Below are 24,637 nucleotides of genomic sequence, written 5' to 3'. Positions count from 1 at the left end.
TGATAAAGACGAGTAATGAACACACACACACACACACACACACACACACACACACACACACACACACTTGAACTAATCTTTATGTTAATTGAACAGTGCCTTTGATTCGCTGCTGCTGTGTCTTTTCAAAACAGTGAATAAATTCAGAACTTTAACCTCCAACCCCTCACGTCAGCGTTAAGTCTGACCTCTGACCTTCCCGTGGAGAGAGGTCAGGTCTGCTCTGTCAGTCAGCGATAACAAGAGCTTTTTAAAAGCACACAGACTTGTTTCTTTTTTCGACTGTAGCTGAACAAACTGACCGGCACACCTCACGTCAGGTCAAATGAGCCGGTGCAGCTGCAGCAGCAGATCTGGGATCACACGACCGGTTTTTCTGTTTCCCTGCAACCAGACACGCGATCAAGTCCTTATTCTGTTGGTTTATTATGAGCTTTAAATGTTTCCTGGTATCATTCCACCAACACATGGATTAACACTGATCTGCCCCAACTCAGTCAGTCGGGTGTGATAACAAACATCCGGTCACAGCTTGGTTAGGTTTAGGAAAAGATGGCGGCTCGGGTTAAAATAAGTACTTCCCTCAGCGTTATACGATCTTTGTTGTCATGGTTACAATAAACAACAACAACGTGGTTTACGTTGCGGAGCGGTCATGGAGAATAGAAACAACATAAACTGCTGGTTCCACAGGGGGATCCAACACCGTGTTGCGGACTTGGTCTCTCCTGTCATCATCACTACGACCGCTAGATGTCACCTAGCAACAAAATGTAACTATGATGTCATAATAAGCTGCTGCACAGACGACCTGCGGGCCTGTTTCTTTTACAGGACAGTCTCCTGTATGCACGAACGTACAGTATCTCTACACCACAAGAACTCAAAGACAGTACGATGGTCTGACCTCCACACTCACACAGTCAGGCTGGATTACCGGCTGGGCTCAGACATCCAGGTCCACTGCACCACACTCTCTAGTAATCTGATTTCTTGTGAACTCGTTTGTGAAACTGCAGCACTGAAGTACGATATCAACTACAGCTCTGACGGTGTTACGTAATCATGTGACGAAATCTAGCTCAAACAACCATATCGTTTCAGTTTCTACTGTTTTCACATCATGTTTCTCTGGGAGTTACGCTTCATCTAATTACCACAAAGCAGGTTTTGACACTATGAGGTGCACAGGTGAGTTGAGAGGAAGGTGTGGAGGAAGAGACTTGAGACAAACATAATGACTGTGTGCGAGTTAAACGGCAGCATTTTGATTCAGGAAGCGAACTCCTTCTCAGAGTCATAACAAGCATAATAATCATATGTTTAGATCTGACTTTCATTTCATTTCCTCCGATCGACCGTCGTCAACAAATGTCCAGAAATCACAGGAGAAAACTGCAGAACTTCATTCAGAAACATCTTGTTTTTAAGTTTTCCTCAGAGTCGCAGTGATCCATGACAGTCGTCTGAACAGACACGGCTACACTGCAAACAGCAGCTGATCATCGTCAGTGGAGACTCATGAGGAAGGATGGATCTGTCTTCAGTCTAACCCTGACCCAACCAGGAGCTGATTTCACACCACCCACAGCTCATTAAATGTACAAGGCGTACTTGAATGCAGCATCTGACCCACTGAGCCCTCCCTGGGAGTGCACTGTTATTTATCTTTGATTATTTACTCAGGTCCCGGCTCCTCGCTGCTCCCTGCTTCGAGTGAACGTCTCAGAAACAGAGTCACACTATCTGCTCGTCTCCATTTCCACACGGCTCACTCACTGACGCTTTTTTCCTTCTCCTTGAACAGCTGTTACGTAACCGACTCTGCTCTGAGAAACTCAATGAAGCTCCATCTGACCGCCTCTCTCTCCCTCTCTCTCTCTCTCTCTCCCTCTCTCTCCCTCTCTCTCTCTCTCTCTCTCTCTCTCCCCCTCTCTCTGTCTGTCTCTCTCTCTCTCTGTCTCTCTCTCTGTCTGTCTCTCTCTCCCTCCCTCTCTCTCTCTCTCTCTCCAGTCTGCATACCAATAATGAGCTGCAGGAAAATCTGCCGTCAGGCCTGAGAGCTGCACACAGGGGAGATATGACTTCACTCATTGGTATTAATAATGTGTGTGAGGGTGTGTTTCTGCGAGTGTGTAACTATTTCTAAACAAACAAATAAGAGCTGCACTTTTCCTGATGTATAAAAAGCAGCCGAACGGGGCAGAAACAGCTGCTGAAAGTGTATGTTAGTGGTTAATCGATAAATCACAGTCTATGAAATGTCAAAAAAGTCCATAAAGACACACAGACTGAACACTGACAGCATTGTAGAGCTCAAAACTTCAACATGTCTCAAACGCCCCTCATTCCTGCACAGAAACAATCATGCAAAGCAACTGTAGTTTTTCCTCAGTTCATCACAAAGAAAAGCACCAAATCTTCACATCTGAGAAACTGGAACTGGGAAGTTTTTTCAGCCATATTTGCTTTAAATATTAAAATAAGGATTAGTCCTTTATCAAAGTAGTTGCCAACTGGTTTTCTGCTGATCTGCAAATGGGCTTGAGGTCAGGGGCTCTGCGCAGACCAGTCAACTTCCCCCACAACAAACTGGGAGAGACATTTCATCACGGAGCTGGATCTGTGCAGGAGGCCGCTGTCATGTTGAAACAGAAAAGAGACGCAAACAAAGACGGAAGAACAATTTAGTCCAACACATCAGTGCTGCTGCAGCATTAACAGGCCCAAACAAGGAACAACAACAACCTGCAGTGTGCGGACACAACAGCGAACACTGCTCAGGGGCAAGGTCATCGGGTTTAACCTTTTAAAATGAAAGTTTAAGGTGTTGCAGTGACACAGTTCAGAGGTCTGCTCCTCCAGCTGCAGCTGAACACTCAGCGGGTGTCAGCTCTGTCTGTGTCCGACTCTGAGTGACCGCCCGCCGCCTCACAAACACCCAAAGTCCCGACAAACTGCGCGCCACAAACTGCTGTGTTCAGGTGTCACGCAGTGCCGTGCATGTGTGCGTGCATGTGTGTGTGTGTGTGTGTGTGTGTAGATGTGTGTGAAATCAGCGTTGTAAAAGCAGCATGGCAGCGGATCAAACTGCTCCACAGCCCGGGTGAAGTTGCTGCTGCAGCCTGACAGACAGACAACAGTCCCCGGCTGCTGTCACTGTTATGACCGTATGAACTGAGTAAACCACCGGTCCTACCTTTGCTGTGGCTGGAGGAGCTGGAGCCGGAGCTGCTGTGTCTCCTGGCCGGCGTCAGGTGCTCTCCGCCCCGCTGTGTCCCCGTCCGGCTCGCCGGGGTCTCGGTGAGCGGTGTAGCGGGCTCAGAGCTGCTCCTGCCCGGGTCGCTCGCCGAATCCTGCGGGGACGACTCCATTCATGCACCGGGGAGAAAAAAAAAAAACTCCAAAACGATCAATTTCCCTCTCAGAGGTCCGTAGTTGTTAAAAGAGCAAAACTAGTAACGACAAACCGAGCTGGAAAAGCGGCGGGGCGGTGTGTTTCAGCAGCGGGAGAAGTGCGTCTGCGGGGCGGCTGTCAGGACGCTGCTGTGAGCGCCATTTGGAGGAGAAGACGCCGGGCTGAAAGAGAGGGAGGGCGGCGCTGTGGAGAGCAGGGCTGCCCTCCCTGGAGGCTGAGATCCGTGTTGGATCCACACCGAGCAGCTACTTTACAAGACTTCAGAAGAAAACAAACACAATGAGCAAAACTAAAGAAATAAAAACTCTAATCAAGTCACATCATGGAGAAACTATGAGGTCAGACAGGTATTTATGGGAGCACCTGCAGACTGGACTCTGTCTGCAGCAGGACAGAGGCCTGTGGATTGACAGGCACCTGGGCCACACCTTGGTGGGTGTGGCCCAGAGCTTCATGAGTTTGACTGTCAGTATTGATCACTGATAGAGTTAGAGCTTCATTATCAAACACTTAAACTGTTCAGATTTGTAAAGAAATGCTCATACATGTTCATAGTGTGCACACAAACTGTGCACTATAATACATGTTTATAGTAGTTTGGTGTAAAATATGCATTCAGTTGCTTAATGTTTATTTAACAAATAAAGTCACTTTCTTGGCCAATAAAATGAAAATTAGTTTTCACTTTACGTAACAAAAATACGTTTCCACAACAAGAGTTGCAGATTTAAGCTGAACACAAAAAGGTTTTGTGTTTCACCAGCTTATTATTTTCTAGTACACTTAATTTAATGAAAGTTTGTCGAAGCAACATTAATTTTAAATGTGTGTAATTAAAAATCTTTGAGTAGAAACAAAACACAGTTTATATTTGTAAAGAAATGATCCCTCTGCTGCACACTGCTGCTGCCCCCCCCCCCCCCCCCCCTTACAGAGAGGCCTATTTTAATGTTTACATGTTGTAATAAGTGATGACATGTTTCTGATTAATCAAATGAGATGCTGATGTGGGAGTAATGTGGTGGAAAAGAACATTAAGATGAAGAGCCATGTGTTGAACAGCGCCAGAGAAAAGAGAAAAAGCGTGAGCACGGATCTGAAATTTCATATTTATTGATTTTTATTTATAAACAGTGATTTTTCCTCTCCTGCCTGAAGGCAGCGTCGTGCGGCGAGGAGACTTGTTAGGACAACACGAGCTCAGTGATGGAGATATAATATTACATTTACATGTGTAGTGACTAAGACTCACACAGCTGCTCCCGGCTTCTCGCTGAAACTCGTTTAATTGTTTAGACGCGTCCTCTGAATAATGGTATTCAGTCCTTACCAATGTTTGGTATCATCATGCCTTTATTTTCTGGTGTCCGCCAAGTGCCACGTCCATAACGTCCAATTACATTTGTGCACAAAGTTAAACAAAAAGTACGGTGGCCCACATGAGCAGTGCCTCTGATTCAACGCCCATGATCCTTAGAGATGATTTTGAAGCAGGGATGTACACATGAGGTGGTACTTGACACGCTGTCATCCTTTCACAACTTCACAGAGAGCGTGCACTCTGAGGACACGTGTAAAACAAGCAGGGTTGTACAGGACAAAGAACTGTTCCCAACTCCGTCCAATCAGCGGCCATCCTTGTCGATAGCAGGAACCTACATTTTCCGTAAGAAGTTAATGTTGTTGAAAGAGCCATGAGTTGTCAGAGAACAGTCAAAATCTGCTTCTGTACAAATAAGAAAAGGCCCGTGGCTCGGCCTTACATCACATCCCTTTGTCCCTGAAGCTCCGGAGCAGGAGGAGACCTCGGTGTAAGAGCTACATCTGTTCAGCAGGTGAAGGAGATCAGGTAAAGAAGTTCACAGTAAGAGCTCATTAGACGTGTCAGGGTGTTGGAGGTGTTAGGAGAGGAGACCAGTCTTCTGCTCTGACAGACTTGAGCTTGTTCAGACCCACAGACCAGAACAGTCTGGACTGAGTTGCAGGGATGGTGATACCAGACCGAGGCTGAGAGATTGAGTTTGAGTAGATGGAGGAGACCCAGAAGTCACTCTGACTGCAGCATCAGTGACTTGACTATGGGGTGGAGGCAGACTGCTGCATTCTGGGACATCTGCAAGGATGGACCGAGTCAGGTGAGGCCTGAGTTTTCTGAAGCAGCACGACGTCAAAAGGTCAATGCTATCCGCTCAGCCTGATGGAGCCTGATGGAGGCTGATGGAGCCTGATGGAGGCTGATGGAGGCTGATGGAGGCTGATGGAGCCTGATGGAGGATGATGGAGCCTGATGGAGCCTGATGGAGGCTGATGGAGCCTGATGGAGGATGATGGAGCCTGATGGAGGCTGATGGAGGCTGATGGAGCCTGATGGAGGCGGATGGAGCCTGATGGAGCCTGATGGAGCCTGATGGAGGCTGATGGAGCCTGATGGAGGCCGATGGAGGCTGATGGAGCCTGATGGAGGCTGATGGAGGCGGATGGAGCCTGATGGAGGCTGATGGAGCCTGATGGAGGCTGATGGAGGCTGATGGAGGCTGATGGAGGCCGATGGAGGCCGGTCCGGGCGTCTTCCACTCGGCACTGAGGGAGATTCAGGTTTTTAGAGGCTGATCTGTGGGTTTCACCACTTCAGAGCCAACGCACAGAAGCTGATGTTTCTCTGACACACTCCTCAGTGATCAGGTCTCTGACTGCTGTCCAGTACAGAGGAGATAAAGTGTGTTTCCACCACACGCTGTGTGACCAGCCGCGGTTATCACTGGAGTCGGGCTGGTGTTGGTTTTGTTCTGGACGCTCCTGCAGCCTTCCTCCGCTCAGCGAACGCTGCCAGCTGTGTTACCGCCTCCCTCTCTACCTTTTCATCATCGGCTTCTTCTATCACCGATTTCCTTTTGCCAAAAGCTTCACAATGCCTGGAACATTTAAAAAAAGAAAAGAAAAGGAGGATATTGCTCCAGATTTCATCACTTTAATTAGTTCAGTTGAAATAAAAGAGCTGAATATGATGATTATTTAGAGGACTGAAGCGGTTGGCAGTCTTCTTTAGCCTGCGGTGAAGAGCCTCAGGAACACACACGTTTTACTCATTTTAATCTCACGGCGGGAAACAGGAACCCCTCCACCTGCTTCAGACTGCTGCAGCGTTTACACTGCTCTCAGATTACAGCAGACACACGCTGCATTTTAAGCAGCGATCTGGTGTTTTTCATCCATAAAGTCCGACCTTAACGGAGGAGTGAGTTTCCTCTCCTGGGTTTCAAACACGAGGCTCTGAGGTCGGAGGGTGCTGCCAAACCTTCCACCACTGAACTTCAACTTGTAGTTTGATTCGGCTCCGACTCTTCTACAGAAGCCTTTCCTCCGACAGAGTTAGTAGTTGGTTGTTGGTTCTCTCCAGCAGCAGGGTGGAGCTCGGTGCCTGGCGTCTACAGCTGCGTCACCCTCTAAACATCCCGATATGCAAACAGGAGCCTGAGGGCCTCATCCTCCCTGCAGCTGCTCGTTAAACAACGACCTGCGTCTCCTTATCTTATTTACCTCTGTTGTTCGTGACGTTTCACTCTGCAGATTCTTCGCAGCGACTCAGGACACCAGAGGAAACAAACAGTCGCGGTTATGTAATCCCAGACTGATTCCTGCTGTCGCCTCTTTCCTTCCTGCCAAAAACAAAAGGCTTCACTCTTCCGCTGCTTCATTTAAAAGAAAAAGAAAAGAGTTTGTTGTATGGAGGTATCGACTTGATGAGATTCAACCCCCATCCAGGTGAGAACAGGTTTCTGTCTGGGATAAAGTTCATGAAGCAGTTTGAGCTTCTTATAGACTCAGTGTCCACTTTATTAGGAACACCTAAGAATCACCAAGCCATCCAATACAACAGCTCAGCCATAATTAGTTTTGATTGACAGCGTCAGAGACGTATTCATTTATCTATATGTTCTGCTGACTGATGTCGTTCTTTACTTATGTACCTGGCAAACATCTGTTTATCTTCACCTCTGACTCTGTTTGCTTTTGCTAGTTACTTCAACTGAGCCTTTAAGTTTATAAAGACGCTTTACATCACAAGCCGTTAGTGACTCAGCACTTTCAACCAATGAGAGCCGGCCAACAGGTACAACACCTGCTCTGCTGGAGCTGGAACCTGAATGAAAAGCTGCCTCAGATTGTGGCCTGGAGGGGAAGCGCAGCGTGTGTCACCTGTTCATACGAAGTGCCATTAAACGCAGAGGAGGGGAAGGCGGAGCTGCGACGCCTCCATCATCATCTCTCCACCTCATCAGTCAGTGTTCACACCGCGGAGCTGGTGCGTCCACCTCTCCGCCTCCTCCCTCCTCCGGCTCTGACAGCAGCCATAATTTATCTGGACAGGGAGCGAGGCTCGCAGCAGCCGGCTCGTCCTTGCTGCGAACGACACCGAGACACCGACAGCAAGTGAAGAAAAAGGACAACGAGTTCACAGAGCGAGTCTGACTGAGGTGACAAATGCAGAAGTTCAGCTGTGATGTTCTGTCGCATCACTGGTCAAACAGCTGAGAGAAACGTTTCTTACAAGCTGCTGTGAATATCCTAAAGCTACAGAACCTGGAATCATCATCTGCTGCTGATGTATTCGTTCTGCACTTTTAATAACTGGAAACTTTCCTTCATAACTCCTTAAAATGCACAACAGTCATGATGTGTTCGAGTAATTCATGCAGTAACACCTTTTACTCTGACACCACTTCAGCACTGTGTCAGCGTCCTGCCGTCATCCTTAGTCAGATCATATAAAAAGATCAGTGAAGTCAGTTCATGAGATTCTGACGGGCTGAACAACACGTGAACATGTGACTGCTCCTCTTGCACCTTCTCGCCGTCACCTGGGGGTAAGGCTGTGTTTTTTAAGGGTTAATTGGAGCCTCAGACCCCGGCGGCGTCTGTCTCCGCAGACTCACATACCAGCGCCGGGTTGAGCCGGGTCGAGTGGAGGGATCGCAGTACGGCAGGTTGCAGGGGTCAGATCTGTGGAGGAGATAACAGCAGCTGCAGGATTCCAGTCCGAGTCAACACATGAACTTATGAAAGAGAAAGCAACTTTTATTTTTTTATAAGTAAAAGTCGTTGTGGAAATTGTCCATCATCAATAATTTTATAATTTATATTGTTATTAATCACATTTATATTTGAGTAGTTAATTCGAAAAGAAAAGAAAAGCGATATTTGATATTTCTATAATCTCATGTTTGGACTCAAAACATCCGAGTGTTAGTCCGTCACTCAGCACGGTCTGTGGCTCTCTGCTCGGAGCTCATTGGTTCCTACTTAATATTTAAAAACACTTCATAAATATATAATTTGATTTTTAAAAGTCTCAGTCAGCTGCTCAATGTGGCTTTTATCAAACCAACAGGAGGAAATCCAGCATTTGTCGGGGACTATTTTCAACGGCGGATTAATCTACATTCGGTGCTGTAATGAGTATTTGAGGCAGCAGGACGGTGTGTGTGTGTGTGTGTGTGTGTGTGTGTGTGTGTGTGTGTTCATGGTGATGAAGGGCTCAGAGGAATCAGACACATCACAGGACCGTTAGCAGTGGAAGCAGCAGCAGTGAGTGTGAACACAGAGCGGAGCAGCTGTTATGTAACTGCAGAGGAGATAACAGCTTCTGGAAGCCGGTCGGAGATTGGAGGGAAATGTGCTGCTGTCGCTGACGTCAGGACGTTTGTCGACTTCTGAGTCATTTTTTCTTTTTCCATCAAAAACATTCTTTCTTTTTTCATCTTTTATTGTGATGCAAGATTAATGATTTAATATGAATCTATTCATTCATCAAAGCAGCGTCTTGGAGTGAAGCTAGTCAGGAGGGGTCAAAGTTTACCGATAACCCCCGGCCCAGGGCCAAGAGGGGGCCGTGCAAAGGTCAACGGTTTACCCTTAGGTGAGTTCAAGTGCAATGATTTACTTACTGGCTTATACCTCTGACAATTACCCCCCCCCCCCCCTCGGTTAGCGCAGCTGCTAAACATGGGCTAGTCAGTCAACTGCTCCTACAAGCGGATAACCACGTTAAAGTAAATCCTCAGTCCACATGAATACTGACTGGTACTACGTTCTGTTGTTTCCATCTTATTTCTAACCATCCTTCTTCACGTCTCTTGTGTTTTCACTCCACCAATAACTTACATTGATCTGTGTCATCCTGCAGCTTATTAAACACAACCAACACACGCTGTACATACGTCTCCTCCTCTCTAACATCTGAGCCTGTTTCCCGCTCACATCATCTGCTGTGATAAATAAAAGCTGAGCTCCTCAGCGATCAGAGGAACGTGGCGCTGCCGCAGCTCCGTGCTCTCAGAATAACAGTGTCTGAGTCATCGTCGGACTAACAGCTCACTTCAATAATTCAGCGCTCCTCTGTAAGCATGAATTATTGAGTCTGGAGACTGTGTCCTGCTCTGTGAAACCACTCGGCTGAATATTTCTCCTCTTATCAGGAACAGATTTTCTCTTCTCAGATGATCGGCTTCCGGAGTCAGGAGCGTTTTTTTTAAACTGAGCTGCAGTTATAAAAGAGAAGAAGCACAACGAGCCGTCTGCAGAAAGTTACTGTCCGCTGAACATGTTGAACTTCACATGAACTGTGCATTAATGCTACGATCACGTCGTGATGTTGGACGATGACGATGAAGTTAATAAAGTAAAACACATCGTGTCTCATGCAGCAGGAAACTGAGCGTGATCTTTTCTTATGCTTCAGTCGCTGATGTTTTTAGCTGAAGTATACGTTATATACATCATGTACAGACACTTTACAAAGTGAATAAGACATAAAACAAGATCAAAACAAAGGAGTAAATACATAAACTGTGTCTAAATTCATGGGCGCCATCCTTCAGAGGACGTGGACCACGAAGGCCGAACCGAAACGAGACAGATGATTTTCGCCTTGCATCACCAGCTGTGCCCCCACCCCCTTACTGTCTCTCCTGTCGCTTAGCAACCTTGACAACACCTAACTGTTTTTTCACAGAAACTTGAGGTTTTAAGTCTCTTGCTTTGAACAGTTTTCCCGTTAGCTGTTGAACTGAGCTGAAACACAAAACTGACATTTAACAGTGTGATCCTCAGGCTCTCTGTCTGCTTTCATTAACGTTGTGCAATGCAATGAATCATGGGATAGGTCGGACCACGAAGGGTCCACCTGTTGGAGCCCAGGTAAAGAAGGACACACTGGAAAGAACCTTCAAAATGGGACAGTCTATTCGCACCGCTCCCTGTGAAGCATGAGACCCGGTGTCACGCTTCAAAAGGCCCAAAACTAAACAGGTGAGGTTTCACTTTGCAGGTAGCACTGGGTTTCTCACAAGAGTATCAGCAGCCGCCTCCCGGTGAGCTCGCCAGCTGCGGGGACAACAAGCCGGTTTGGCTTCGTAGAAGAATGAGATCGTGGATTCAAGCGGCAGAGAAGAGTTTCCTCTGCAGGGCGTCTGATACTGTGAGGAGCTCGGGGCAGAGCCGCTGCTCCTTCGGATCGGGCGTCTGGTTGTGATGCCTCCTGGGCGCCTTCCATTGGAGGTTTTCCAGGCACGTCCAGCTGGTAGGAGGCCTCGGAGTAGACCCAGAACACACTGGAGGGATTTTATGTATCTCATCTGGCCTGGGAACATTTCAGGATCCTGCAGGAGGAGCCGGAAGACGTGGCTGTGCAGAGGGACTACTTTCTGGACTACTTTGCTCGACCTGCTGCCGCCGTGACCTGACCTCGGATAAGCAGCTGAAAACCAATGGATGGATGGAAATTAGTCGAATATAAACTTGATTGATTTGTAGGAGGCAGGTTTTAATTTCACACATCCTCTGAAGTCGCCCTGCTGGAGGAGAACCTGATCCTGATCAGTGATCAGAGGCCTCGATCAATGAGATTAAATTACTGACAGTTATGTTGAAGTAGGTGCCGTGAGGTTTCCTTTGAATCCCTCGTGCATGTGTAAGTAATTTGAACCCAGCTGAGGAGAGACGGGCTGGTCACCGATGATGAAATCTGCTATAGAGAGGCAGAATGAAAATAAAAAAAGGCCACAAATAGTTTAATAAATGGAGTTTGATATGACGAAGATCTTCAGGATTGTGACTGTAAGATTGCGTGTCTGCTTCACTGTCGAGCTACAACGGGACAGTGCGGCTGTTAAACTGAGTGAGCGTCAGATGAAAAGCTGCTCTGACATTCCTGTAATGAAACCGAACCATCTGCACACGATTCCCTTATCATCTCCACATGAATCACTAATAAAGTGTCACAATCATTTCATCACACCCAGCCCTGATGAAACGCAAACTACAAAGGGAAGTTTTAAAATTATAATGCAGCACATTAGCGCTCACTGAATATTTTCTTTCTTTTTAGCCGGATGCATTTTAATAACACCCACTGCATAAATTTGCATTTTCTGCAAATCTCCCTTCAGTCGGGGGAGAAGAGCTGAATGTGGACGGCATGTGAGGAGGTGAAAGTTTCAATGAAGACGTTTAGGAGGGAAGAAAATCCTTCATCTCCACTGACAGACTCTGTGGAAACTCGTAAGGATTCCACTTGGCTGTTGCTTTTCATACTGTCCTCGAACACTGCTGTGCAGGAACGCTTTGTCTTATTCATGATGTTGTGTGTCTTGAGTTTCCTGCTGCTTTATTTGACATGAGCGCCCTCTTGTGGACCCTCTGTCAGACAGGTGCCAGACCCCAGACTCACGCCCACACCTCCTGACATTCAGCCAGGTCTGAGGTCGTATTGATCTGCAGCAGCAGCAGCAGCAGTTCAGGTAGCATCGCACACAGGTGAGGTCAAACAACTCGTACCTACTGTTCACTGCCTCCAATACAGAACAGCTGACGTCAACTCTGAGTCAGACTGGAAGCCCCTGCAGCTTTGAGGGGTGAACCCCGAGCCTAACTTTATGATAGAAAGAGTGAACCTGTGAGTGTGTCCTCCTCTACGTCCCTGATCATCCAGTCCATCTTCTACAGAGCGTCTGCAGGAGTCTCCTCTCTCTCTCCTCTCTCTCTCTCTCTCTCTCCTCTCTCTCTCCTCTCTCTCTCTCCTCTCTCTCTCCTCTCTCTCTCTCTCTCTCCTCTCTCTCTCCTCTCTCTCTCTTCTCTCTCTCTCCTCTCTCTCTCCTCTCTCTCTCTCTCTCTCTCTCTCTCTCTCTCTCTCCTCTCTCTCCTCTCTGATCTGAAGCAGGTCACTCAGGATTAATCCTCCACAGCCGGGCTGTCGGCCAGCGGCCAGGCCAGGTCCCCTAACCGGGCACCGAAGCCCCGCAGGGCCCCTGCAGGGCCCACTGAGGATGTCTGATGTCTGAGTTCATGCTGTTGAACTCGCTCTGTGACCATGGCAACCACAGAAACCACACTGAGGCAAAAACTAAGGTTCAGGAGCTGATTTTTCTGCAACTAACCATAAGTTTCTTGATTTGAAATGTCTTGTTTTGTGCAACCAACTGTCCAAGACTTTTTTCTACAGTTATTCACGTCAACGCTGAATTGAAAATTGTTGAAAATTGATGAAAATTGATGACGATTGATTTCCAACAGCTCAGACCTGTTGGAAACACGTGGTCAGAGATTCAGTTGTCTGGAACCAGACTAGTGCTCCACATCATTTGGTTCCTCCTCCCTCTCTCTGGCCGGCAGACCTTTGGCTGATGATGTCGTGTTTCTTTCCCTCTGCCGCCCGACTGTGTGCGAACGCTGTAAAAGTCCCGGCGACGAGTCCCAGGTGTTGATGAGCTCAGCGTGCAGGAAACACGTCCGCCCGCTGGACACTGTGGAGGGTCAGAGGCTCGACCCAGTGGCTGCACCCGGTCCGGTTCATGCTCGGACGTGGGAGAGCTCAGTGTTGTGTGCATCACACACTCTGGTTACCGTGACAACAGGAGCCGTGTTGGTGTCTCTGTAATAATTTCCACTGGCTTCGGGCTTTTCCTCGCGGTGTGACTTCACTGGGAGAGGTTTGGTGTCAGCACCATAAAATGTGAAGTCTGCAGTGTGGATGAAACGCTGCCCCACGCTGATATCTCACCATGCATGATATATATCTACATTCAGACTGTTTGCACAATAACGTACTGATACAGATAGAGATAAATGTTTCAGTGAGGAATCAAGCTTTTATCTGAGCGTTGATTGTTGAACAGAAAGTATGTTATCATATGTTCAGAACTCAAAGGAACATATGGAAAACATGTTTCAACATGGCTGGAGATTTTTGAATGTCTATGAGGAAAACTTTACTGCTCAAAGTCTGATCTTCTGTAGTTCAGGAGACAAAAGTGAGATTCTCATTTCAGCCTCGTTTTAGTTTCTATTTTATCTGAAATGTTGTTTCTCATTTCACCAGGAGAAACGACTCGATTCAGTGTTTTTAATGGCTCCTTTTATTCTCCTTTGTAAATGAAACTGAGCGACACTAGAGCTGCTGTGGAGCAACATGTGAGGCTACAGGGGAGAGTGGTCTCAGACACTGTGTATCCCATTTATGGGAATAAGATTTGACAAAATATTAGGAACACTTCTCAGTACATCCCAGTGCACTTAAACATTACTACAGTTACAATCACAGCCTCCACAATGAACATTAAAATAAACCAACACTTCTCAAACAGATTCAGTAAATACTGAACATGATCCTCATGAAGGAGGATTTACTGCAGGCCTGTTCCATTGTACTGCATCAGTTTCATCCAGGTTCAACTAATACATATATATGAATTAAAAATATAAATCAACAGTGGCGCCTCAGTGGCTCACCTGGTGGAGCGCTTACCACCGGGGCTCGGTCCTAGCTGCAGCGCCTGGGTTCGGGCCAGTACACAATATACTTATTCACAACCTGAGACACACGCATGTACCTGGGACGAACTGGTTAAGGTGGAAACCACCTTTTGTCAGTCTACCAGTCTCTGTGTACAGCTGCACACCTGCTGGGTCCTGAATGCAGCTGAGGTGGCGCCTCTGAGTCTCCATATGCAGCGAAGGGACGTCCAGGGTGACGTGGAGATCCTGGATGAGGAGGAGCGTCTCCTCTGCCTCACGTGTCCTCCCCCGACAGTGGAGCCTCCACTCCTCCCAGGAGATCCTCTGGATCACCTTGGCGTCAATCAGGGCGAACATCCTGCTTCCCCTCCAGCTGGGACCGCTATGCCTCAATGAGACAGCAGGTGCCTGGCCGCCATCTTGGACAGGCCCTCAGAGCCCTCTGAGCAGGACGTAAGGGCCCCTCCTAAAGGTCGGATGTTCCATCTAAACACAGCAAATGAACATCAGTTCTGTGGTAACACTTGAAGAAAATGAAAATAAGAGGCTCATGACTATAAATAAATGTCATATACATTGTGCTAGTGCATGAAATCTCACATTCCTCCTTTGTAAAGCAGCTGAAACCTGTAACACGACAGAGGAGAGAGAAAGAAATGAGATGATGAGGCTCAGTTGTGATAAGTTCTTCAGTTTCATCATTTTCTCACTAATGTTCCAACATGTTTTAATATTTTTCACATATACATCAACTGCTTGAACAGCTTGATCACTGATTATGTGCTAATCTGGTACCAATGCAATTATCTTTTAGAAGCTTACTTCAGTGCTACTGGACTGTTGAACTTAACATGAAACATTAGTGTAAACGCAGCAATAACATTAGCTCTCCCCTGTCTGTCTCTCCAAGTTGTATAATGGAATAAATTGCTCTCCAGTCAACAATAAATCACCTTGGTTTTATTTTACGTTGTCAGATTGATCTATGACAACTCAGTCTGCAATAAAAGATTCTAATTTGTCTAAAAGGTTTAATTTTCTTTTCTACTGAGCTGGAGACAAATGATAAACTTTTTCCCATAAATTGTGTGTTTTTCCTGTGGAAACACACAAATAAATAAATTGTCCTCACATGAAAAAAAAATACTATTTGTTGATTAGGTTCAGTGAATAAAACTGATTTCATGCATTAAAATATAGATGATATTACGCACATCTAGGAGAAGACACAGGACTGGACTTGGTTTTTGATGCTTTATTTTTAGATTAAGTTACAGATCCAACACTGTCAGTAACTACAACTACACAGAAGAACACAAATCCTCTGAAACAAGCAGGAAGTGAAGCAAAACTTAAAGCTTGAGAACATAAATCAATAATAATAACAAATGATATATGAATGCTTTCTTTAAGAAATCACATCAGATGTGTTGTCAGATTTATTTAACATCAAGATCTGATCATAAACACTCTGTACTGTTTATCAATTCTGATTGAGTTCTAATGATCAAACTGATCACAAAAGACTTTTATTTTGTAGCTGTGATGTTCGTATAAGCAGAAGAGCCTTGAGCAAAATGAAGGTGCAGTTTCATCATGACCTCATGGTGGCAGCATTTCCTCTGGAAATCAGTTTACATTGAACCACAGACTGTGAAATAATAACAGATAGCGGCTTCTGGGACTACTGCTGTTACTTTAACTACCAGTACAATCACTTCACCACACCAGTGTAAACTATAACAGAAATGTTTTTTTTTTAAACTCATATCAAATTTTGGTGAAAAGGGTTGTTTTTGTTCTCTGGAAGGGACTTTGATTTTGGATTACTCAAAAACTAAACAATAAATGTACTTCAAAGTAACTGTTCAAGTTGAAGTACTAAGTATAAATTATAGGCCCATGAACTACTCATAGAATAAATGTTTTTTATCCCACACCAAAAACCAAGCGAAAAATGTTATTCTTCTCCTCTGGAAAGGACTTTAATTGTGGATTGCTCAGAAACTACATAGTAAAAGTACTTCATAGTACTTTTGGAAGTCCAGCAGTATAGGTGTTTTGAACTACTTATGTAAGAAAATGGGAGATTTTTTATTATTAGGTTTTTTGAGATTTTTTTCCTTTCATCTTTCATCGCGCATGAATGAAACCTCACGCCACCTTTTACTTTGAAATCCGGAAGTACTCCTCGGTGTGGTTCACAGTAGCTTTGAAGTGGCCGACAATATTATACTAGTGTATGAAACGAAACTTCATTTTGATTCTATGTTCTGGTCATTTCCGGGAATAATAATGTTAAAGTATTCTAGTAACATCGTATTCAAAAGTTATTTCCGGCAGCTTCCCAGGACAGTAAACGTCTCATCACTCGCGCACTCGAAATACAGGCGGTAATCCGACCCGCGACCACGGAAACACGAATGACGGCTGTTTGGACCGCAGTATCATGCTATATTGTCAGAATAGGGAAAACAGATAAACACCCATTGTTCTCGATTTGGGAGTGTCCATACATAATCCCAAAGTGGTTAGACCTGCTGCTAATCCTATAGCCACACTAGATAAACAGCCTAAACTAGCTTCTTTTGTCGTCTTACGTTTTGTAGCAGCAAGTGAAACCACATACGGTAGCTCCAATAAAATGAGCTAATTAGATTACAAACTGACTGTCAGCGGTGTTGTCGGCATCTCTCACTCTGCTGACGTGAACGTTTTTCCTCTCGTTTATTCGTAATTGCAGGTTACACGATATGACGTGAACGCAGCATGCGTGTGATTGGTTGTTTGAGAGGCATGGCGTTTGAATGGGAACAGGAAGACAGTTAGCTCACTAGCTAAGGGGCAGCTAGCTCATTTTAAAACAATCTTGCAGCTACGTAGCGACGTTAGTTTGGATTATATATTTTAAAGAGCTGTTGTCATGAGGTTTAAAACCCGGATTACATTAAGGACATGAGTCTGAAATAACCATCTGTCAGAAAAGGTAAGTGTTTACATCAGTGCTAACGCTTTGTAACTCAGAGCTAGCTCGCTGGAAGCTAACACAGGACACCAGCACATCCAGCAGGTCACAACCGGCATATTTTACCAAACACCCGCTTTTATAATCGTTCGACTGGCTTTGTTACGGTGTAATATGCGTTATTAGCTCAAACAGGAAGGCTTCCGTAGCTCCCAGGTGACCTCGCATCGACTAGGGAACACGGTGTCCTCTGAGCAGTGTTGTCACCGGGGTCAAGAACAAAGTGGTGTGATGATATTTAGCGGTGGCGTGACCAGAAAAGCGACTCTCCCACAGAGAACTACAGATAATTATCATATTGCTCCATCAGAAGTAGCAGTTACGTGACGGGATTAGGTTACAGGATGGTTTTCACAGCAAAGAGGGCGGAAAGAAATGACAAGTTCAGTGATAATAATAATAATAATAATAATAATAATAGTAATGTCGTTTATAATCATTGTTAATAGTATTATAATTATTGTTAGTGCTAGTGTTATTAATATAACACTCAAGTTGCTGCCATCCTCAGACATAATTAATAGTTCTGTATCCTGTCGGCCATTAATGTTTTTACTAAACTGTGACTCAACCCTGAACCTGTTTTTACATATGAAGTGTGTGTTTTGTTTGCAGGATTGACAGCAGTAAAATAAACCAAATAAATTAAAAATAAATAATATAATAAAAAGCTGGTTATGAGATGAAAATCCCCCCGTCACTTGTCATTTGAAGCGTCTTTTGCATGTCTCCTTATACATTTTAAACCTGTCTTAAATAAGGACGTAAACAGGGGCCAGGTAATTGGTTACTATCTAATAGATTTGTTTTCCTAGACCCTGTAAATTCAGCAGCAGTAGACAACTGCTATGTATTAAATATTGTAAATCTAAAACTACTGGTACTATTACTATACTCTACTATATTACTGTACTAGTACTACAATCCAAAATACTTCTTGTTTCCACCCCACATTCTCATCAGTGGATGGAGTTTATTCAGTTTTCAGTGAAAACTACTTTACTGACCACACTGTTGTTGTTGTTGTTGTTGTTGTTGTTGTAGTAGGCAGGAATCAGTCTGATGAGGGGGCACCTACAGCTGGCAGGATGCAGCAGAAAAGGAACATCCAGATCATCGAGTGGGAGGACCTCGACAAAAGGAAGTTCTACTCTTTTGGGGTGTTCATGACGATGACCATCCGGGCCACCGTCTACCCGGCAACACTCATCCGCACTCGGCTGCAGGTGCAGAGGGGCAAATCGCTGTACAGCGGCACCTTCGACGCCTTCTTCAAGATCCTGCGGACGGAGGGCGTGCGAGGCCTGTATCGTGGCTTCCTGGTCAACACCTTCACACTCATCTCAGGCCAGGCTTACATAACCACCTACGAGCTGGTGAGGAAGTACGTCTCCCACTATTCTGAGGACAATACTGTCAAGTCGCTGGTGGCGGGCGGCTCGGCCTCCCTGGTGGCTCAGAGCATCACCGTTCCCATAGATGTCGTCTCTCAGCAGCTGATGATGCAGGGCCAAGGGGAGCACCTCACCCGCTTCCGGCTCAACTCAAACACAGATGGTGGAAAGCCCAAAAAGGTGTTCGGCCAAACCAGGAACATTATGGCTCAGATTTTTGCTGTGGACGGTTTCCGGGGCTTCTACAGGGGATACGTGGCGTCTTTACTCACTTATATCCCGAACAGTGCTGTCTGGTGGCCTTTCTATCACTTTTATGCTGGTAAGCAACTGGAACCTCCGTCTCTGTGAAACACAAGGAAGCACTGCACCAACTGGTTTTCCTCACGCCTCATCTACCTTCCTAGTGCTCCTGTCCATCTGTAGTGAGAGTGAAACCCACCAGTCCTCTCCATGTGGTTAATAAAGCATCTGTATGTGTTTACGTCCTACAGAGCAACTCTCTAACCTGGCTCCCAGTGACTGCCCTCATCTGATTCTACAAGCCATGGCTGGACCTCTAGCTGCTGCCACTGCCTCCACTGTCACTAACCCCATGGATGTGGTCAGAGCCAGAGTCCAGGTAACCGTCATTTACCGTACATCTGTAATAATACTGCATCCAGGTAAAACATTTGGAGATGTCACCAGAAGCTTAGAGCTTAATGATATGTAGTTAATGGTGTTCAAAGTGTCAACAAATGTGATTTTTTGGTTAGTTATTTGTTAGAAAAGCGCCTCAGAGTGAACCGTCCATTATGCTTAGTCACGTGTTTCAACAGCGGAAAGAATAAATGTTTCTCATTAGTCAGTTTTCTCTGTATGTGTGTGTAAAGTAAGTCTTTCCCCCGACATTCATCCACCTCTTTAATCTGAAATCTTACATTAAAATCTGCATATAATTAGAATTGACATACAGTTAACAGTGACCAAAGCTTTTTCATGTTCGGCTCATGATTAGACCAATAACAAAAAATGAAACCCTTATTTATTTATTGTGAATAAGTCATGATTTCAAGGATTTTAAAATGTGCAAAACACAACAGGACTGAAACATTTATGTGTGTGTGTGTGTGTGTGTGTGTGTGTGTGTTCAGGTTGAAGGGAGGACTTCGGTCATCGAGACATTCAGACAGCTGATCAAAGAGGAGGGTTTCTGGGGGTTGACCAAAGGACTGTCGGCACGCATCATTTCATCCACTCCCACCGCCATCGTCATGGTGGTCGGCTACGAGACGCTAAAAAAACTGAGCTTGCGACCGGAGCTGGTGGACTCGAGACACTGGTAGAAGATACCGGGACACACGATATATATGGACCATGTGCCATTTTAGCCCCTCAGCCCCCGAATTAGACTTCCTGTGAAAGCACCGGATGAAAGGAAAGCTTTGTTTTAAATAACAGCCGGGGAACAAAATGGAATCAGGCCCCCTTTAAAAACCCTGACTGTGTTTAAATGTGTATTTGACCATTCATACCAACATGTTATTTACAGATTAGAAGTCACACCCAGGCTCGCAGTTCGCTCGCAGTTCACTCGCAGTTCGCTCGTGTCGCTGGTTCTACAGGGTTTTTGCTTTTTAGTGCGAACAGAAACGGTGACTGCAGTATTGTTTTAACCCGCAGAGATGCAGACACATTGATGCAACATTATAGGATCAATCTTCTACGTTTGGTCGGACACTCTACAATCATGTTCCAGTGAAGAGAGGTGGAATTGACCGTTATTATCTTGGGTAGTTTGTGTCGTGCGACCGAAGCCAAGCGCATTAAAAACCTGGTTTTGATCAGGGGTTTGGAGAAAAGCTTGTATAACTCACGATGACGCATTCACATCAGCATTTAAACAAATCTCTCCCCGAGTTTTTATTCCCTTACTCACCAAACTGGCTTCCGTGTCCGTTCCGCAGCTCCTCTCTCTTGGCCTTTTTAAACTGCCGCCTTCATCAGTGCGAAGTCGCTTTTTGTTTTTTAGCTGCTGAATGTGCAAGAGAAGAACAATAGGCGTTAGAATCTGTGACGTGGCAGTTTTTATCTCGTGGGTTTATATGTGCAGTCAAAATAAATGACTCGACCATTTCCATGCAAATATTACACATGCATTTCATCAGACCTTGTGTAACATACTAGTCCTCTGTCTTACTGTAGAAATATTCCAGTGAGCGAGCCGGTTATTAAACGGCTGACACTGGTAACCACTGTGGACGACTCCCAGTTAAACCCTGCGAGGGAAAGTGACAGAAGCAGAAATAAGACTTTGCTCTTGTGACAGTAAATGTTTTAGTGCAATAATGTAAATGTTTTTATCCTTTTCAGCACAAAATGTGATTGTATATTTCCTGTAAATCGTGTGGATAACTTCATGCATTTTACCTAATTTATTTTATTGTCTGCTTTTTGCTTTTTGGATTTCACATTGTCAAGTTTGTTTTTCATTTGTTTTAATATGAATAACTGAGTTTTGTGGCTTTTTTTGATGCTTTTTTTTATCACTGCGTTAGTGGCTTTTTGGGAAAGGTAAATCATATTTATAATCAGCTGTGGTCAGTTTTTAGAACTGATCTTTTTCCTTTTTTAATGAATTATTTCCATATGACACCAGATGTTTTCACTGAAGCTACTTTCATAGAGAAAGAAGAGAAGCAACAGCCTCTGAAAGTTTGTTTAGATGAAGCCATAATGTCCCGTAATCTTTTCTTAAATTATATAAATGTGCTCAGGCCAATGTGTCACAAACTTTAACGGGATCCCTGATGAACTCTGGAATATCTCGTAGATTCACTTCATCTTCATCTTTTAAAGGCCTGTTTTACCAAAACTAAAATCATGTCTGTGTTTAGATCCACTACATTTTCTTTTTCGCAGCTTTCAGCAACTCTTGAGTGCGAGTGCGTTAACCAGAACTCGACTGTCGTGTACAGGATACATGTGGCTTCACGGCTCGTGTCGTCTCGTCTGTTTGCTCAATAAAACATCACGACTGCCGAGTTAACTTTGTGTTTTTTCTGTGTTTCAGGCAGAATAATTTGTTTTCAATGATTTCTTTTTAATTTGTAGTTTCAATGTTGTCTTTAAAATGTTTAAATAATTAAAATGATTGGATTAGCAGATGTCGTGTTGGGCGATATAACCCTGAACAGCCCTGTTACACTCAGTACGATTCTTCAGGCACTGAAGCAGTTTTGATTTTGCAATTTTCTTTTCACAATATACAGGAAACTTATTGCGTGTTTTGTAATAAAACTGACGGTGTATAATGAAAGTTTTACCTCACTGGAGAAATAACTGCATAAGAGAGAAAAAAGCTGCAGAGATAACTTCAAAAAAATACACGTTAAGTCAGATTTCACCAATTAATACCAAAAAAATACCAAAGTAAGTCCCACATATGTTTTAAAAATCTCTATTTCCACAAACAGGACAATAGATTTGAGCAGACAAAGCTCTTAAAGCTCACATCTTTCCCTCCATCCTGAAACTTTCCCTCCTGGAAATAAACGCGCCCAGAGACCAACAGATAAATCTACTGATGAATGAAACAAGCGAAGAGTCCCGGGTGAAGGCGGCGGACGAGGCCTTCTCCGAGCTGACACTTCCCGGTGGGATGACGGAGTGTCTCCCTGCGCCGCTCTCTACATTAATTATCAAGCAGGTCTGGAAGGCACTTTGTCAGAAAGAGCGATGAGGCGCCGTCAGGGAGGAAACAAATCTGACTGGGCCGGGGTTAGAGGAAGGGCCTCCCATTCTCATGGGACGTCACGGTGGTAGCTCTACCAGCGTGTGCGTGTGCGTGTGTGTGTGTGTGTGTGTGTGTGTTGGATAAAAGGTCGGATGTAAATGAACTGTTGTGTAATGCGTTGTGCAGCTTTGGTTAAAGCGTAGAGTCGTGGAGAGCAGCTGAAGATGGAGCTGTGTAAAGACTCATCCTCAGGTTCACGTGTGACATGATGAGACACGCATTAACACAGATGTTTCATCTTTAACCCTCTGAGGTCGACAGATGTTTCCATTAATATCTTTGCGGTAACACAGCGGAGAAACATGATGATTGAATGTTGTGAGAATCTGTCGACTCTCCACTTCATGTTTCACGTTTCACGTTTCACGTTCATGCGAGATCGTACGAGACTCATGGGCGGAGCTACAAGGCCGCGAAGCAGGCCAATGAAATCTGTTTAAAGCAGAGTGACAGAACATTTGTTATTAATTTATCTCAGGATTTTACTCACGTGTTCATGAAGCTAAATTCATCCACATCAGTCAAGGTTTGTTTTCACAAGGGATTTGAAGAATTTTTAAAAACAGCATTTGGACTAAATGATCTGCAGTGTCAGCAGGGAGGAGGAGCCTCACAGACAGAGCTGAGATAGCTCTGAAAACTGGGACATAAAGCACCTGGGTATTATCTTATATCTTATATCTGTATCTTAAGAAAATAATGTAGAAACTGAGAAAATACCCACCGACCTCTGAGGGTTAATAAATGTCCTTCGTCACAAAGCTGGACATAAACGATCCCGGGGGTCTGATCATGGAGTTAATGTCATTTCAATGAGACTGTGTTTTCTGTGACACTGCATCTGTGATGAGCTGTGGGCGAAACAACAGCAACATAAAGTGAGAATTTTCTACTGAAACGACTGAAACTTTAGGAATAAAAAACACTGGATTTGTCCGACTCGCGCTTCAGAAGCTTCGTATGAACTTCAGCTGAACTCCAACTCAGATCTCGGCCTGTGGACTTTGTCCCTCTTTTCTTCCCCCGACCCGCAGAGAGGATCTCTTCTCAGAACCTGTGTCACTGTGCAGGTGGGAGGGGCTGTTTGTACGTTATCACACACAGGAAAGTGAAAGCACAATAAGAAAACAGTATAAAAACACAGATAATATCTATATTAAAGTGCAAAGATGAACAGATGAAATGGAGGCCGAGTCGAACAGAGCAGGTTTGTAATCTTCCAGCAGGGGGCAGCAGAGAGGCAGAAACCCTGTCACCTGTCTTAACTCTGGGCTCCTCCACCTCCTCACACATAATGTTCCTATATGTGGAACATTTCTGAAGACAATAAAATACATCTTTGAATTGATCTGTATCAGATGGAAGCCCGTCAAAGACCTGACACCTGGAGCTACGTCCTCTCTTCTCTTAGTTGTAGTAAGAGCAGAAGAAGAAGAGCGTCGTGATGATCGACTCTGGAAGACGTGAAGTGCGTTAATAAGGTCAGGAGGCCCATCACTTTCACTTTCATCCTTCTTTGTTCCCAAACAGAACTATCTCAGTCTGGTCTTTATCCGATTGGAGGAAGATCATACGAGTGTTGAACCCGTCCTTTAAGTTTCAGTGTCAAAACCGGTCAAACATCCGTCACTGAGATTTATTCCTCTACCATCTAACACTGGAGGTGAAAGACATTTTCTCTCTTACAGTCAAAAATTGGTAAAAAAAATATGAAATACTTCAAATAAAATATATGAAGAAGAGTTCTGTGGATACTATTGGACGCTTCATCTCCAACCCTGGGCAAATAAAACCCAAACCGTCTACATGACTAGGTGCAATTAGGGGTAAGTGAGAAAATATGTAATTTTTTTAAATGGCATTTGAATGAGCTGACCCTTTAAAACCAACTTCCACACCCTCCGTACAAAAGGAAGAGTAGATGATCCTCTGCTCCGCCGCGGGGGCCAATGAGAAATCAGTGAATAAGACTGACTGAGATCTGACTGGGATTTATACAGATATTTAGTCTAAAGCCTTTAAGTGTCAGAGATGAGGCAGCAAGTCCTTCACACCAAAACATGATTTAACTCCATCATTAAAAGAAATCTGTGATGAGAATAATCCACCGAGGAAGCGTGTGTGGGAGAGGAAGCCGGGGTGGAGGGGGTTCAGGCTGCTGAGTGGGATCATTGCACACAGGGAGGAGGAGGAGGAGGAGGAGGAGGAGGAGGAGGAGGAGGAGGGAACGC

At 44.9% G+C, this 24,637-nt stretch overlaps 2 protein-coding genes and 1 long non-coding RNA gene across 3 annotated transcripts in view; 1 reads left to right on the top strand and 2 right to left on the bottom strand.

Moving 5' to 3' along the window:
* The window catches only part of LOC130167202 (nuclear receptor ROR-alpha A-like), a 69,609-nt gene extending 65,528 nt beyond the window's left edge, over positions 1–4,081 (bottom strand). Inside the window, exon 1 of the mRNA XM_056373170.1 lies at positions 3,200–4,081. Coding sequence (XP_056229145.1) covers positions 3,200–3,374 — 175 coding nt within the window. The 5' untranslated portion in view covers positions 3,375–4,081. The remainder of the gene's footprint in view (positions 1–3,199) is intronic.
* Positions 4,082–13,661: 9,580 nt separating this feature from the next.
* On the bottom strand, positions 13,662–16,922 carry LOC130167353 (uncharacterized). Its single transcript, XR_008827282.1, has 3 exons — positions 16,810–16,922; positions 14,810–14,836; positions 13,662–14,695 (listed from the first exon to the last, which is right to left on the bottom strand). It is a non-coding gene; the product is annotated as an uncharacterized LOC130167353 (long non-coding RNA).
* Positions 16,923–17,011: 89 nt separating this feature from the next.
* LOC130167291 (solute carrier family 25 member 44-like) lies at positions 17,012–21,659 on the top strand. The gene is made up of 4 exons (XM_056373304.1): positions 17,012–17,195; positions 18,282–18,950; positions 19,123–19,250; positions 19,765–21,659. The coding sequence occupies exons 2-4, from the start codon at positions 18,323–18,325 to the stop codon at positions 19,954–19,956; spliced, it is 948 nt and encodes a 315-aa protein (XP_056229279.1). The 5' UTR covers positions 17,012–17,195; positions 18,282–18,322; the 3' UTR covers positions 19,957–21,659.
* Positions 21,660–24,637: the final 2,978 nt, after the last annotated feature.

Source organism: Seriola aureovittata, chromosome 1 (genome assembly GCF_021018895.1).
Source record: "Seriola aureovittata isolate HTS-2021-v1 ecotype China chromosome 1, ASM2101889v1, whole genome shotgun sequence".
In the NCBI taxonomy this organism is placed as follows: domain Eukaryota; kingdom Metazoa; phylum Chordata; class Actinopteri; order Carangiformes; family Carangidae; genus Seriola; species Seriola aureovittata.
Note: the sequence above shows the minus strand (reverse complement) of the source record. Positions and strands in the feature narration are given on the sequence as shown.

What these genes read in the sequence shown, in the direction of transcription:
- LOC130167291 (XM_056373304.1), top strand. Translation starts at nt 18,323, where the DNA reads ATGCAGCAGAAAAGGAACATCCAGATCATCGAGTGGGAGGACCTCGAC. An exon ending in TTTCTATCACTTTTATGCTG is followed by an intron (nt 18,951 to 19,122) that starts GTAAGCAACTGG and finishes TACGTCCTACAG; the next exon opens with AGCAACTCTCTAACCTGGCT. An exon ending in TGGTCAGAGCCAGAGTCCAG is followed by an intron (nt 19,251 to 19,764) that starts GTAACCGTCATT and finishes GTGTGTGTTCAG; the next exon opens with GTTGAAGGGAGGACTTCGGT.